This window comes from Procambarus clarkii, chromosome 90 (genome assembly GCF_040958095.1).
Source record: "Procambarus clarkii isolate CNS0578487 chromosome 90, FALCON_Pclarkii_2.0, whole genome shotgun sequence".
NCBI lineage: Eukaryota > Metazoa > Arthropoda > Malacostraca > Decapoda > Cambaridae > Procambarus > Procambarus clarkii.
Window position 1 is genome coordinate 19,287,874 of NC_091239.1, and position 18,360 is coordinate 19,306,233.

Here is an 18,360-nt window from a genome sequence, read left to right on the forward strand (position 1 = left end):
GAACAATCGTGGAATTTACAATTTTTTTACTACAGCTGTATTGATATACAACAAAATGTCTCAGGGGTTTACTAATAGTGCCTTATTAATGCCAAAAATGAAGCAATATTTTGCAGGAACTAGCAGCAGAAAATCAACCAGCATGAGCACAGCCGTACCCAGCACGAGAACAGCTGTACCCAGCACGAGAACAGCCGTATCCACCATGAGAACAGCCGTACCCAGCACGAGAACAGCCGTACCCAGCACGAGAACAGCCGTCCCCAGCACGAGCACAGCCGTACTCAGCATGAGTTTTAAGTGTGTAAATAATGTTAAAATTAAAGTTGCAGTAATTTTAGTGTACAATAGTTTTCATAAACTGTATTGTAGTACTCAACATACAGCAGAACTACTTAATCAATACAGTGCTAACGGCATAATACACTTCAGTACGTATTTACTGTACAGCATTCACAACTCTGAGACTTCAAGCTGAACATAACTCCAACAATAAGGTAAATAACAAATATAACAGTATTTTTTAGTAGGGTAATAATATATAGGTACGGTATATAATATGATAATGCATTTTTATTGTGTTCAAGAAAAAAAAACACACTGACACAAATGCCTCCTGAAGGTCACCTCTTGCAACACATCCAACGCATTGGGGTTGGTCCCATATAGTACATTGAATGGAGGTTGTACTGTATGATTTCTTATGTGCATTATTAGATACAGTTTTAGATTTGATTTGTCTTTTTTTTTTTACACATTTAACACTGATCTGGAATTTCTCCTGTATGAATCCTCATGTGCCTTGTTAGAGACAATTTACGGGAAAATTTTTTTGGACACTCTGAACAGTGATATGGTTTCTCTCCTGTGTGAATCCTTGTGTGCTTTGTTAAAGCTGATCGATATGAAAAATGTTTTAGACACACTGAACATTCGAATGGTTTATCTTCTGAATGAACCCTCATGTGCTCTACTATTTGTGATTTTTCTGCAAAGTCTTTTAGACACTCTAAACAGTGAAATGGCTTTTCTCCTGTATGAACTTTCATGTGTCTCGTTAGAAATGCTTTACGTGCAAAATCTCTTTGACATACAGAACACTGATATGGTTTCTCTCCTGTATGAATCCTCATATGCTTTGTTCGATCTGATTTACTATAAAAAAGTTTTTGACACTCTGAACATTGATATGGTTTCTCCCCTGTATGAATCCTCATGTGCTCCATTAGATGGGATTTTTGTGCAAAGTCTTTTTGACACACCGAACACTGATAAGGTCTTATTCCTGTATGAAGCCTTAAGTGCTTGTTTAGAACCGATTTACAAGAAAACTCTTTTTGACACTCTGAACATTGATAAGGTTTCTCCCCTGTATGAGTCCTCATGTGCTCCATTAGATGTGACTTTTGTGAAAAATCTTTTTGACACTCTGAACATTGATATGGTTTCTCTCCTGTATGAACTCTCTTGTGCTTTGTTAAATCTGAATTACATATAAAATCTTTAAAACACACTGAACATTGAAATGGTTTCTCTCCTGTATGAATCTTCATGTGCTCCATTAGATGTGACTTTTGTGCAAAAACTTTTTGACACTCTGAACATTGATATGGTTTCTCTCCTGTATGAACTCTCATGTGCTTTGTTAGTCCTGATTTGCATGATAAGTCTTTTAGACACACTGAACATTGATATAGTTTCTCTCCTGTATGAACTCTCTTGTGCTTTGTTAAATCTGAATTACATATAAAATCTTTAAAACACACTGAACATTGAAATGGTTTCTCTCCTGTATGAATCTTCATGTGCCTTATTAGATGTGATTTTTGTCTTAAGACTTTCAGACATATTGAACACTGATTTGGATTGTTTTCTAAATGAGTGCTCATTTTTAACATTTTGAATTTTTAAGTGTATTAAAACATTCCCAGGGTATTAAAATTAATTCAGCTATAAATTCTCACAGGCTACTTGAGTTTTCAGATATTGTGGTTTTAAACTTCAACACTGATGTGGTATTTTTTTTAAATAAATTCCTGCATAATTTACTTATTTGTTTTAATGTAAAGTTATTTTAGCATGTTATCAATGACATTTATTTTATTAGTAAAGTCTTAGTCATAATTATTTCTGTCCTAAATAGGTTTTTATTTGCTTTATTAATATTTGAGCAAAGGCTTAATACCCTCTATTTGTGTTATGCCTGACTACTTTGACAAGTTTTTGTACAATAATAAGGCAAATTTTGTTAAAGCTGCTGAACACTTGGAATGTGATACTGTATACCTAATATTACTTGGTGACCAGCATAGAGCAGCAAGTTATGAAGTTATGGCAAGTTATGACACCTCTGTTGTCAATAGAGGCAATGAAGCTCAAAAGAGCTACTTGAAAAGATCACATTTCCTTTGGCATCAATATATAGGAAATGGATTACTTGTTAACTATCTTGAGAGATAGATATGTTAAGACATACAAGAGCATATAAACGTTTAAAAATATATAAACCAGTTAAGTCACTGATTAATATTAGACAAGTATTTTTGTGATTTGTAACATTAGAGAATGTTAGACATACAATACTAGACAATAATGCTCATAAATAGTGTAAATGTATCTACACAACTACATACTCTGCCACATGTGGCTGTAGTCTCAAATTCAGGACATGAGCACAACTTTGTGAACACACTAGTCCAATATTAGGGTAAGATTATCTAAAATTTACACATGCCACCATTTAATTTTTAATTCTTTCAAAAGAAAAATATAGTAAATATTAAATATAGTTGCAGCACAAGTCAAGCACAACCAGGCCTTAAGTGGTTAGTCTTTTTTGAAAATGTGTTTGTGGTATTTATGTAAAGTATACATACAATGTACCATGTACAAAAAAAATACGTGCTATATATGTATTTTTTTGTAATCCTCTACACTTTTTTGTAAATAAATACAAAAAATATATATGCACATATGTACATTTTAAAAATGTCCTCTTTAACACTTGCAAGTTACCTGTTATATGAAGTATTTATTTTATTTGATGTTTTACAATGGAACTTTATATATTAATGTTTATAATATAAGCACTGAGAATACATTTACACTGTAAAAATAATTAATTTACATAACCTTCAAATGTTTCCTCCCAAAATAATAATATAAACTTAAAACACATACACAATATATTAACAAATATGAAATCTTAAAATAAAGAAGACACCAAATTTAATGTATATACATGCACATTTATCACTTGTTACAATGGTGCTACAGTGCATGAGCTGTTGTAAATACATGTACACTTTTCATATGAAATAATGTTTATTACAATGGGTGATAAGGCTGCACAGGACAATATTTGAAAAAGTGGAGTAAACATTCATCCACAAGGTGTTGAGGAAGAGATTGTAATAGTCAGGATTCTGAAATGTGCTCAACACACAAAGTGTTGCCACTGCATATGGAGTATTTCCGACACTATGATGTGCTTTATAACACTGCTGGTACTACCATGTATGAATTATTTCTGATACATGAGTTTCACAGCTGAGTGGACAGTGCTTCGGATTGGTAGTCCCGAGGTTCTGGATTCGATCTCCCGTGGAGGCGGAGACAAATGGGCAAAATGTTTCTTTCACCCTGATGACCCTGTTACCTAGCAGTAAACAGGTACCTGGGAGTTAGACAGCTGCTATGGGCTGCTTCCTGGGGGTGTGTAACAAAAAGGAGGCCTGATCGAGGACCGAGCAGCAGGGGCGCTAAGCCCAGAAATCATCAGCAAGTGTAATTCTTCTGGTGATAGCATGAGCTGGAAAAGAAAAAGAGAGAGAGAAATCATCAGTGCTTGATGTCAACTATACAATATATAACTGATATATCTAAAACAAGAATCCTAAAATACACACACAAATTTTAAGGTAGCATATAAACACTAGACAAATTTGGGTATTCCTGAAAATAGGCACTATAGATATTGTTCCTGAAAAACCATGTGAGTAAATAATTCACTTAAGTGGACATTAACCCTTTAACAGCACAAATTGTATTTATAAAATTTTTGGTTTATCTGCTTGCACGGCGCACATCGTATGTGAGGGAGTGGTCTCTCAAGAATCTCCCACAGCTGACTTGAATGGCTCATTGCAGTTGCCTTTTTGAGAGTAGGTTTGCAAGAGGAAGACTGTGATTTTACAAAATTTCTCTGGATAAAGGATCCTAGCGATCCTAATAGTGAAATCATCACATATAGATTCACGTCAGTCCTATTTGGAGCTACATCATCTTCATTTTTACTCCAAGTGACCTTGGATACTCATTTGAAGAAATCTATTAGTCCATACAAGACAGAAATTAGTAACAACCTATATGTCGATAACTTCCAAGGAACTACTTATGATGAAACCAAATTCGTGGAAATTTATAATGAGGCTAACCACGAGTTACTGGGAGCCAATATGCCTTTACAGTCGTGGGCCTCTAATAATCAACACCTGAATCAAATACAGGAGCACCTCGGTTTGCGAATTCAATCCGTTCCTGGAGACGGTTCATAACCCGAAAATTCATAAACCGAAGCGAATTTCCCCACAAGAAATAATGGGAAATGAATTAATCCTTTCCTAACTTCCCAAAAAATTCTCTTCAAAGTAAATTTTATACCTAATTCATCCAAATCTTCACTACAAAAGTATGTACAAGTTATTACTTACCTTTACTGATGACTCCTGTTGGCATATGGAAGACGGTGAGGAAAGGGGGTGGGGGGGTGGGGAGGAGAAGTGTTACTATTTAGAAGGGGAGTCCCCTTTCATTATAGCATCAGGCAGTGATGACTTCTCTGGGGTACACACTCTGGCACGTTTTGCCTGCATACCACTATGACCTGCTTCTGGCTCACTGCATGATTTTTTCATTTATTCTTGAAGATTGTTTTTCCCTTCTTTGTAACACTTGTCTGTAGTGAGACATCACATTGTCATTAATAAGTTCAATGCAACGGCCTGCTAAAGTTTTATCTGGGTGATTCTTCTCAGCAAAACTTTGCAGTTCATCCCTTACTGCACACATTTTCTTAATTAACCCTTAAATGGCGCATGGCTATATACCATTTGACACCCACAGGGGCATACCAAACAAAAAAAATCTTTTTTCTTCCTAACCTGTTAATTTGTGTTCACTGATCATGGGAAAAATAATTAAAAAATCCTAAATGGCATATATTGCCCGCTATAGGGCGGGGAAGTCTGGCAAAAAACAGGCGCTGACTCAGCGTGCGTCCCAGGCGGTCTGTTGCTCGCGAGCTGTCAGGCTGGAGTTGCCACAAAGAGATAATTACCTCATTATTTCAATGTCTTCTATTGATTTTTCGTAGTTTTTTGCTGTAATATTATTCAATAGTGTGTAGTGTGATATATTTATATAATAAAATGAGTGTGAATCATCGCTGTACTCACAATATGATGTGCATATTGTTGATTCAATTATGTTCATCAAGCAGTGAACAACTACTTTGTCGGTTATTACACTATATACACAGGTTATATATAAGTATCTGCATGTTTTGTTCACTATACCGAACCACTATGTTACTATTATGAGTCAAAAAGTAGTGAGGAGTGACCACTGTGTACCAGCCAGCCACTCCCTCCCTCAACACCTTACTCGCCCACATTCTCCTCCCACCATACTGTTTTTGCTTTTATTCACTATATACAGGCGTTATATAAAAGTATCTACATTCGTGTTCACCATAACGAACCACTAAGTTGGTATGCTGAGTGGCAGGCAGTGGCAGCCCGCCACTGGCTGCCACTCCCTCCCTCCCTCACCTCACCTGACTTGCCACCATTCTCCACCCACCATACTGTTTTTGCTTTTATATACAGACGTTATATATAAGTATTTACATGCTTTGTTCACCATAAATGTACATCTAAGCTTGTATGTTGAGTAAAGGCACAAAGACGTAGCTACTCACACAGTCAGTTGATGGCTACCGACCTCAAGGCCAGGCGCACTAATATTTCTCCTCCAACAATACTGTTTGTGGTGTTATTACGCTATATACACACATTATATATAAATATCTACCTGTTTTATTCACCATACTTGTACAAGTTAACTGGTATTGTGCCCACAGACCATCGTGGTCACTAGGAAACAACATGATAAATCGTGCAGACGATGCCACCGCACTCACCAAAATGGTGGCTCCCAACCTACTCCTCTTGCTGTTTATACCCTCTATACACACGTTATATACAAGTATCTACATTTGTGTTCACCATAGCGAACCACTAAGCTGGTATGGTGAGTGCAGTCAATAAAAGGTGGCCACACACAGTCAGAAGACAACGCCACCACCCTCCCTCCCACAGCATTACTCCTCCCTCCATGGAGCACAGTGCTAAATATCACCACAATCCTGCTATTATCAGAACCCTAGTCAGTTTTATCACAGTCAGGGGTCTTCTGTAATAATATCATCGGTACATAATAGCATGAACAAGTATATTATGGCATTTTTAGGCGATGCTGTGGTCACAATTTGAACAGCAGTGCTGTAAGCTAATGCTGCGTGCATCAGAATTGGTTGCTCACTCAATATTGAGGCCCCTAACACCCGGGAATTTGGCCCACAATTATTTTTTTAAATGGTGTCTGTTTACAAGAGCCCTGATGAAGGTGTGGCCCGTGTATCCGCGGGCCGTTTAAATCTTGCGTAGTATTCCAAAGCATCATATGATGCAATGCGCAATTTAAGGGTTAATGAGGAAGGGACATCCTCTACTGCCTCCTCTTTCCCTGAAGATTTATTATACTGCCTAGCTAGTTCAATAACACGTGTACCATTTTCATGTTTACAAATGATCTCTTGTTTTTCCTCTATGGTCATTCTCACAAGTGTTTTCTTGCCTTGAACCTTACCACTGGCTTTCTTGAGATCCATGGCGAGCTATATAATAACAACTTTGATGTTCAAATATCCAAAAATCCGAAAAGAAACTGTAAATCCTTGCAATGAATTCAGGCGGGATAGTAACTAGGCAGGAGGCACTGGGAAACTGAGGCGCGATTGCCGTGCCATCACACGCTTGGTTGGCCATACGCGTATCAACAAAATCAACAAACTTGTATCCCAAGGTAAAGTTCGTAACCCGATTCAAATTTTGCGAAGAAATCGAGCTCGTAACCCGAAAAGATCATAAAGAGGAGCATTCTTAAACCGAGGTACCACTGTAATCGAGGATGATTTCCCAGAGTATCAAGTACCACATAAATTGAAAGTTCTAGGCATGGAATGGAATACTTCCACTGACAAATTAAACATTAAGTCTGTGGAAACTAATAATTCTCCCTTAACCATGAGAAAATTACTCTCGTATGTCAGTAAACCATTTGATCCCTTAGGCTTACTTAGTCCGATTTTAATTAAGGGTAAGCTCCTCATGCAGGAGTGCTGGCAGACTAATATAGGTTGGGATGATGCATTACCTAACAATCTGCAAGATAAATGGCAGCAACTAACTACGGATTTCAACAAGCTTAGTATTCTGAAATTTCCTCTTAATGCTTTAGGACCCAATTTACCAACAACTTTGCATGTGTTTTGCGATGCCTCAGGCAAAGCATATGGCGCAGTAGCCTATTTAGTAAACACTAAGCAATCCTTTTTACTTACTTCTAAGGCTAAACTGGCCCCAAGTAAGAAAAGGTCATTACCCCAAATGGAGTTAACTGCTTTATTAGTAGGTGTAAGACTGGCTCAGTATCTGATAAAGACACTCGGTAATATTCACTTTGGTGACATAGTAGTGTGGTCAGACAATGAGGCATTCTTACAATGGGTAAAAAAAAAAAAAAAAACTCCCTACATCAGTAATAGAGTTAGGGAAATACGAGAACTAGCAGCTGATTATAAATTGAGATATGTCCACACCAAGGACAATTCAGCTGACTACTTATCAAGAGGATTAACCTTAAAACAACTAGTGAAAGCCGAGATGTGGTTTACAGGACCCCAATGGTTGGTCAGTAGGTCAGTGGCCCAAACAGAAGCCACTAGTCATAGTGACCAATATCACTGTACCCACTGTGGATCCAGAACCACCTCGACCTTTAGTGATTGATCCTAACCATTATTCTAGCTTAGGTAAATTACTAGGAGTTACTCAAGTTGTATTTGAATTCTTTAATAAGCTAGGAATTAAATATCACTTTCCTAGTCCCCTCAAATACTGGGTCAAACAAGCTCAAATGGAGACTTATGGAAGAAATTATGAACATCTTCCAGACAAATTAACCAAGTCCCTGTGCATTTGGTTTGATTCTGACAACATCATCATCTTATGGTGTGGAGGACGTCTGATTCATGCGGAAACTGACTTAAAAGCAAAGAATCCTATGCTTTTGCTTTGTCACCACATCATAACTAAACTTATAGTTCTACATCGCCATGAACATAATACATTGCACGGAGGAGTGCTAGACACTCAAACTGATTTACGACAGAAATTTTGGCTTCCCCAAGGTCGCCAAACTGTCAAATCCCTTTATTAAATCTTATGTGATCTGCAGGAGGTATGATGCTCGAGTGTGTCCTTTCCCAGGACCTACACCATTTCCTAAAGAGCGAGTTGTCCACCTTCATCTTTTTGAGACCACAGGTGTAGATTATACAGGAGCCCTTATTTTAACAGGCACTCCAAATAAAATTCCGGTGAAAGCCTATATATGCCTCTTCACGTGTGCAACCACACAAGGTTGCACTTAGAAGTAACTTCTGACATGAGTGCAGAAGTGTTCCAACAAGCCTTTCATATGTTTGCAGCACGTCGATCTTGTCCCAAACTGATGATCTCTGATAATGGATCTAATTTTGTGGCAGGAGAAGCTTGCTTGAGAAAAATATGGAATCATCCAGAGATATGTGCAGTCTTAAAGCAAAGACAGTGCCACTGGAAATTTATACCTCAACGAGCACCGCAGCAAGGAGGATTTTACGAGCGCATGGTAGGTACTGTGAAGAAATGCTTAAGAAACGCTTTACACAGACAGAAGATTAGCCTTACCAAGTTGCAAACCCTTGTCACATATATAGAAGTATGAGTCAACAACAGATCATTAACCTATCTTTCAGATGATTTCTCCCGAAGAAAACCCCTGAGTCCCTCTCATCTGATTCATGGTAGTCTTCTGAGCCCTCTGATATCTCTAGAGGATGAGGATCCAAAAGACCCCTCATGTGTTGGAAGAAGTGACTCAGTGGAAAGTTACAAACATCTCTCGAGAGTGATAGGCAAGTGGAATGAAGTGTGGACCCATGAATATCTAACTGCTATGAGAGAGTATCATTATTGAGCTACAAGCTCATATAACAAAGTTCACCTAAAACCAGGTGATCTAGTCATAGTTGATAGTGATGGATCCAGGTCAGATTGGCCTATAGGCAAAATTGTTGATGTCCATCCTGATTACCAATGTATATTAAGAAGAGTTAGGGTTCAGTGTCGAGGCACGACCACGCAAAAAACTCTAGAAAAACTAGTACCTCTAGAACTAGCAGAACATGAATATTCTTCAGAGGTAAATTCACCCCAAGTTTCAGAAAACAGCAGCCATGTCAACCTGAGCACAAGTCCATCCAGGATGCCTGCATAACAATGCAGGTTGAAACTGAAACAATTATTTGATTCTGCCCAAGTTGCAGATAACCTTCTCCTGATGTTAAGAAGATTTCTTGAGTCTGCAGACTGATTCAATGAACAAGCTACTTAACCAGTACAAGTCCTTGAGAGACAAATTTACTGTAGATTTAGAAATTTCTTAACCTTAGAAGATTTCATGTTTAGTATTTAAATTAAGATATGTACCTCTAAAGACTTAGAGTCACATCTGTTTCACAGATACGGGACTTCCATTATGTACCTACTAACAAACTAATCCAAGGAATCTACTTCAGAGTAGAGACAGGTACATCAGCATTGAACCAATGAACTGCGACCCCATGTTTTCACCCCCCGGAGTTATGTTGGAAATTTACAACACTTTATTACTAATAATTAGTACCTTAACCCTTAACATGCTCGGGGTCTAATATCCTGCCATCCGCACAGGCGCATGTCATTTTGAAAAAAAAAAAAAAAAATTTTTTTTTTTGCTAATCTGTTAAGTTCTGTTCACTGATCACGGGAAAAAAAAAAAAAAATTCTATTGTACTTACTTTTGTTGCAATAGAGCCGAGAAGCTCGGTGATGACGTCACAATCTGCATGTTCGCTCATGCAGTACACGCCTGGGAGGTGTTGCGCGCGGTCCTCAAACAGCCAGAGTTGCCACAAATATATTTTCGCGCTATTTATTTACAATGTCTAAGCGCATTTTATCTAATTTTATTTCACTAATTGTGTTTCAAATACTGTTTGAACATATTTTGTATCAATAATTGTTGCATATTTGAGTATACACAGGCGCACACAAATGTTTTCAATTACGGCAATATAATATGTCATTACAGTCTATTATATTGTATGTTCTGCTTATATTTGTATATATTTACACACACGCACACGCTATCTGCTTATATGTTTACATATTTACACACTCGCACACGCAATACACACTTTGAAGCACAATTTGAAGATTTCTAGACTGTGGTAGTCATTGAAGCAGTCCACAGCACATAATGGGATACCACACGTTTCACACCATGTTTGCACAAGCTTCCGTTTCTTGTCTCTACGTGTCGTTGTTTTACACACCAAGCAATCACGTTGGGCTATTGCACGCTTCACACCAGGTGGCAAATACTTAAGTTTGTGTGCTAGGAAGCCTTCAGTGTGAGCGAGGCGTGGAGTACCAGCATGCTGCAACAGTGGGTTTATGATGGGCCGCTGAATACCTGGGACATCTTTTGCAAACTTTCCTAATAACTGTATTGCAGCATCAAATACAAAGTCACGGAAAGTGGGCTTACGTCCAGTTCTCACAAGGTACATGTTGAAACAGTTCAGCATGCTCATGTCCACAAGATGGAAGAACACTTTTTTCGTCCACCTACATGTCTTCCGCACACACTCTGCAGTGCCAATCATCATGTCTGATTTATCAATCAACCGCATGTTGATATTATAGTCTAAAACACAATCTGGCTTATATAGTGGTGCGTTTGTTTTATGGCTCACTTTCCCACTGTTCACCATTGTTCCATCATGAATTGTTGTCAACAAGTTCACCTCTCTTTTGTCTTTCCACCGAACTGACAGAATGTTATCACTTTTCCTTCTCTGACACTCACCAACTGCAATGTCGTTGTCAAACACAGGCATTTCCCTTCGTTGTGGCTTTACTGTACCAACCAATCCGGTTCTATTTTCTAGCAAGAACCGAGCTAGCAAGGGACTTGTATAGTAATTATCTGTGTATAAAATGTGTCCCTTGTTCATCCACGGAGCCATGATGGTCTTCACTACACTCCCCGAGAATCCATGTTCGTCGTTACCGGGAATGTCTACATCACTAGCCGAGTACAGAATCATGTGTAACACGTATCCTGTCTCACAAAGAACAAAAAATTTCAGGCCAAATCAGTTTCGTTTTGAGGGAATGTACTGTTTGAATGGAACACGTCCCTTGAAAAGTATGAGAGATTCATCAACCACCAGCTTCTGTGCTGGTACGTAAAAATCTCTGAATTTTCCAATAACATTGTTCATGTAGTGCCTCACTCGCCACAGTCTATCATCAGGTGTTCGGTCCTGAACACTTCCAAAATGTAGACACCTGAGGAGTATTTGAAACCTGTCTCGTGACATATATTTCCCGAATAAAGGTGTTGGTATTGTCTTGTCCTTGCTCCAATAGTCATTTATTGCATGTTTGTGACAGTGCTTCATCAACAAACAGAGTGCCAAAAACACATACATTTCCGCCACTGTGGTATTTTTCCAACGCTGCAGTCGTGAAAATTCTGTGATTTCCCTCTCAATCAGGTAAGCAGCATGCAGGTTCGTTTGGTGTACAATGTATTCCATGAGTGGTTCAGCATAGAATGCTGTAAAATATTCCATCTCAGCCATGTCCTCACCTTGATTAGGGAAAAGGTTTGTAATCCCTACATCTTTATCGTCGAAGTGAGGAATATTAGGAATAAAATCGTCACCATCACTCCACTCAAGTACACCAGGCGTCCTGCGAGATGCAGAGGAAAGACGGCGAGGAAGCGATGCATACCGGCGACCAGGAGCTGAATACCGTCTGCGAGAAGCACGGCGGCTACGTGCACGTGAGGTGGGTGCACGTGAGGTGGGTGCACGTGAGGTGGATGCACTTGAGGTGGATGCACGTGAGGTGGATGCACGTGAACACGAGGGTCTTGGTCCCTCATGTGGTGCCATGCGGTGGCGCTTGGCCGGGCGAGATGCTGCTGACGCGACAATTTCTCGCCCAGTTACACCACTGGTACCAGCCACAGGCTCAATAAAACTTTGATCTGAGTCACTAAACCCAGAAAAGGAGTCACCTCCCTCTGACTCGTCACCCTCAAACAGAAAATATCCACAGGAACTGTGAGGTCGTGGTAGAATTGGGGTAGAAAATGGGCGAGGAGGCATGGGAGAGCGTATAGGCCTCGCCAATGCATGGCGGTCATTCTCACTTTCACTGCTGTTGCTACTATCACCCGACAACTGTGTATAATCCTCATCGTTGTCTGAATCGTCAAACACACTTTCTTCACCTTCAGAGAATAATTCGTGGGCTATTTGCTCTGGGGTGAGGGACTGAGTGGTGCGTGCCCGTGAGGCGTTTGACCGTGCGCTCGCCATGGTGACTCTCGCTAAACTGAGGCCTCCCATGCCTTCGGATCATGAGCGGGAATTTTTTTCAAAATGGCCGCTGTGCAACGTATGGGACCCCCAGCTACACCGCGGGCCATTCAAATCGTGCGCGGTACCCACACACTTCATATGAAGTGAAGCGCAGTTGACTGGTAAAACGATTTACACTTCATATGAAGTGATGCGCACTTTAAGGGTTAACATGCTAGGGGTATAATATCCTTTGTTCCCCACAGGTGCATGTAATTTAAAAAAAAAAAAAAAATCTTTTTTCTTCCTAACCTGTTAATTTGTGTTTACTGATCATGGGAAGAATAATAAAAAAATCCTAAGTGGCATATATTGCCCGCAATAGGGCGGGGAAGTCTGGCAAAAAACAGGCGCTGACTCAGCGTGCGTCCCAGGTGGTCTGTTGATCGCCAGCTGTCAGGCCGGAGTTGCCACAAAGAGATAATTACCTAATTATTTCAAAGTCTCCTATTGATTTTTCATAGTTTTTTTGCTGTAATATTATTCAATAGTGTGTAGTTTGATATATTTATATAATAAAATGAGTGAATCATCGCTGTACTCAAAAATATGGTGTGCATATTGTTGATTCAATTATGTTCATCAATCAATATAAGTATCTGCATGTTTTGTTCACCATAACAAGCCACTAAGTTGCTAATATGAGTCAAAATGTAACGAGGAGTGAAAGCCATGTACTGGCCAGCCACTCACGCCCTCCCTCAAGTCACCTGACTCACCACATTCTCCTCCCACAATACTGTTTTTGCTTTTATTCACTATATACAGACGCTATATATATGTATCTACATTCGTGTTCACCATAACGAACCACTAAGTTGGTATGCTGAGTGGCAGTGGCAGCCCGCCACTGGCTGCCACTCCCTCCCTCCCCCACCTCACCTGACTTGCCACCATTCTCCACCCACCATACTGTTTTTGTTTTTATATACAGACGTTATATATAAGTATTTACATGTTTTGTTCACCATAACTGTACATCTAAGCTTGTATGGTGAGTAAAGGCACAAAGACATAGGACCTCACACAGTCAGCTGATGGCTGCCAGCCTCAAGGCCAGACGCACTAATATTTCTCCTCCAACAATACTCTTTGTGGTGTTATTACACTATATACACACATTATATATAAATAGCTACCTGTTTCATTCACCATACTTGTACAAGTAAACTGGTATGGTGCCCAAAGACCATCGTGGTAACCAGTAAACAACACCGTCGTCTGCACGGTGGTGTCGTGCAGACGACGCCACCGCCCTCACCAACATGGCGGCTCCCAACCTACGCCTCTTGCTGTTCATACCCTCTATACACATGTTGTATATAAGTATCTACATTTGTATTCACCATAGCAAACCACTAAGCTGGTATGGTGAGTGCAGTCAATAAAAGATGGCCACACACAGTCAGAAGACATCGCCACCACCCTCCCTCCCACAGCATTACTCCTCCATGGCGCACAGCGCTAAATATCACCACAATCCTGCTATTATCAGAACCCTAGTCAGTTTTATCACAGTCAGGGGTCTTCTGTAATAATATCATCGCTACATAATAGCATGAACAAGTATATTATGGCATTTTTAGGCGATGCTGTGGTCACAAGCTGAACAGCAGTGCTAAGTGAGTGAGGCCCCCTAACACCCGGGAGTTTGGCCCACGATTTTTAAAAAAAATGGCGTCTGTTTACAGGAGCCCTGATGAAGGTGTGGTGAACCCCGTGTATCCACGGGCCGTTTAAATCTTGCGTTGTACTCCAACACGTCATATGACGTGATGCGCACTTTTTCGGTAAGTTACTCAACACGTCATATGACGTGTTGCGCAGTTTATGGGTTAAACTGCACAACACATCATATGATGTGTTGTGTAACTTGCTATAAATTGCGCATCACATCATATGATGTATTGGAGTACTACGCAAGCTTTAAGGGGGAGTTTGGTTCAAAAAATGCAATAAATGAAAACTCGTTCGATTTCAATCAAACTTTTTTGACAAGTTCTATATGAAAAGTGTTTCATCTGGTCAAAGTTTCAGCATCGTAGCATAAATAGGAAGGGAGAAAAAAAATATTGAAGTACAGTATTCAATCAATTTAACGGCCTATATAAGGCTGTACCCTGGTCGTTATTTCCGGAGCTTCAGTATTTTCGAAGTTAAGATGTCGGTAATTTTTCAAGTGACATTCAGGTAGGATATACTTTATACTGTATAACAAGTGGACCACACAACAAGTGGACCACATAACAAGTGAACCATATAAACCAAACACCACCTTCCCTCCCCTCCATCAATGTCTTCCCTCCCCTCCCTCATTATCTTCCATCCCCTCCCTCATTATCTTCCATCCCCTCCCTCACTGCGTTCCTCATAACATGAGAACAGCAGGCGATGGAGGAAGGAGCTACTAACGGGGTCAAGGGAGCTACTATAATGGGGTCGAGGCCTGGCTACCCGGACATCTGTCAGCTCCTGTTCGCAGATGCCAGCTGTGCATAATTCATAAATAAAACTATATTTGTTTAATTAACAAATAGGAAACTATAAAACATGTTATTGATTATTAATGTATAGTTATATATGAAAATTAACATATTTTGGCATAAATAAATATTTTACAACTAAGATTACAATATTTAATACAGTATGGGGTGAGAGGTTTGGCACCATCGCCTTGGTCAGCAATTCTGCCCTCCGCCTTCCTTACCACCACCCCTCTCCCTCACCACCACCACTCTCCCTACCTCCCTCAACACCACCCCCTCCCCCTACCTCCCTCAACACCACCCCTCTCCCTACCTCCCTCAACACCACCCCTCTTCCTGCCTCCCTCAACACACCACCACCCCTCTCCCTACCTCCCTCAACACCACCCCTCTCCCTGCCTCCCTCAACACCACCCCTCTCCCTGCCTCCCTCAACACACCACCACCCCTCTCCCTGCCTCCCTCAACACACCACCACCCCTCTCCCTACCTCCCTCAACACCACCCCACTTCCTGCCTCCCTCAACACCACTCCTCTCCCTCCCTCCCTCCCTTACTACCACCACCAATACTCTCCCTACCACCCTCACCACCAATACTCTCCCTACCACCCTCACCACCACCCCCAACACTCTCCCTGCCTCTCCCCCTCAATGCCTCCCTCCATCAATCACTGCCTCCCATCCCTCCCGCAAGGCCTTGGAGGTCGGTGAGCTGTTGCCACGTGAGGGGCCTCCGATGCCAAAACAAACTCAATACCGACCTTTGGTAATATCGACCGCCAGACTGGTATATGAGGGTCCAGATACCGATCTCCCAAACCGGTCGTTATTGCCGGCAGATCGGTATAAAAGAGGCCGTTAAATTGAGTGGATACTGTAGGTGTGAAAATTATGCCAAAATGGTCAAAAACGATTATCAAACAAAAGTGTCAACTGAAATCATAGCTATGACTCTTTGCTATCACAATAGCATATATTAAACAAATATTATAATTAGTTTAATTGGAAAAAAATGTGTTAATTTTTTTTCGGACGATTTGCATAAAACTTACACATCTGACTGCACGTAAGCCTATCTGTAAGGATGCCAATTTTGGAGAAAATGGGTTGATGTCAACCTCTGCCACAGATTTTAGAACCTTAGACTTTATTATTTGCTGTTTTTTTTTTTTAATTGACAAACGTTTACAAAACTGTTTCATTTTTTATTCAATTTACATGAAACTTGCACAGTATATGTGGAGGGCATGTCTCTACATTTGCTAGAGAGCTTTTTCTCTAAGTTCATTTATTGATTTTATAATAGCAATAAACATGCCATATTTGCATAATTTTTTGGGGGAACTTTGAAAATTTGTATTAGGAAAACTAAAGATGTTTTGGAAATTATCTAACTAACAATCCTTTATTATATGCTAATGTGTCAGAAAAGTGTCACAGAATAATTATATCTGAAACGTGTGTTCTGAAGTGTAGACTTGAAAATGTGTAAAAAACGTTGAAAAAAAATAAATAAATAAAATCTCCCTTTCTATTTACGCTAAACTTGGGACAATTTCAGCACTTTTCATATACAACTAGTCAAAAAATATTGGTTGATATTGAAATATTTTTCCAAAACGGTTCTATCGGCCCCTTAAACGGCCCGTGGATACACGGAGTTCACCTCACCTTCATCAGGGCCCTTGTAAACAGACGCCTTTTTTTTTTTTTTAAATCGTGGGCCAAATTCCTGGGTATGAGAGACTCAATATTGAGTGAGCCACCAAGCCTGACGCACGCAGCATGAGCTCACAGCATTGCTGTTAAGTTTGTGACCACAGCATCGCCTAAAAATGCCATAATATATATGTTCATGCTATTACAGTACAACCTCGATTCAACGTACCCCGATTCAACAAATCTCCGGCTAGTTCGCACACTTTTCAGGCCGGATTTACTCACCCGGTTCGACGAAGCGAGGATGTTCGGATTTACTTACGACGTCGAGACAGAGTTCACAGACTGGTGGGAAACTTTCACATTCTATCACAGATTACAATTATTAATTCCTACATATGACAAGTTCGATCACACAAGTGGACCGCACATGTGGTCCACAAGTGGTCCACAAGCTTACGATGTTGGGACAGAGTTCACAGTGGTAGAAAACTTTACCATACCATCACAGATTACAATTAATAATTCCTTCATATGACAAGTTGGATCACACAAATGGACCACACAAGTGGTCTTTGGCGCCTTAAAACCAGTTGCTTCAGGCAGATGGGACTCGTTAGCCTGGAAAGGCAGCTCATTTAGGGGAAGGAAAACCCCGAATTCAAACCTCCGCTGTCTTGTGGCTAAACCCACTCATGGGAAAGACTTCGGGAGTCAACCGTGAGGAAAAATCAGGAGTCGGAGTCCCTAAGGCAGTTTGCAGCTGTTTACAGCTACATTCTGGCAACTCCTGCGACGACACTGGTGCCAAGCGTATCGGCGCCTGCCCTTCCCTTGGATCACATCGGTGGTGTGGAGAGGGTGGATCTGCTGCATGGGCAACAGCTGATCCTCCATAATTACTGCCCAGGCCTGTACTCCATAACCCCACAGGATTGATGGATGCCTACTACTACTACTACTACTATACTAAAAAATACTGTATTATATTAGTTATTTACTTTATTGTTGGAGTTATGTTCATCTTGAAGTTTCGTGATGTTGTGAATGCTGTACAGTAAATACGTACTATAGTGTATTATGCAGTTAGCACTGTGTTGATTAAGTAGTTCTGCTGTATGTCGAGTACAACAACACAGTTTATGAAAACTATTTTACACTAAAATTTCTGTACTGCAACCTTAATTTGGACACTATCACTATGTACTTAAATTTAACACTTATTCTAACTGTACACTCCACACACGATGTTCTTAGATGTTTGCATCAGCTTTGCTGGTGCTTGCTGCTGCTGAGTTGTTGCTGGCTGTTGTTGTACCAGTACTGGGTACGGCTGTGCTCGTGC

At 40.2% G+C, this 18,360-nt stretch overlaps 1 protein-coding gene across 1 annotated transcript in view; it reads right to left on the minus strand.

Annotated features, from left to right (window-relative positions):
- Window positions 1-550: 550 nt before the first annotated feature.
- Window positions 551-18,360, minus strand: part of LOC123746511 (zinc finger protein 271-like) — a 100,855-nt gene continuing 83,045 nt past the window's right edge. Inside the window, exon 3 of the mRNA XM_069318426.1 lies at window positions 551-3,811. Within this exon, the coding sequence (XP_069174527.1) occupies window positions 759-1,898 (1,140 nt within the window). The 5' untranslated portion in view covers window positions 1,899-3,811 and the 3' untranslated portion in view covers window positions 551-758. The remainder of the gene's footprint in view (window positions 3,812-18,360) is intronic.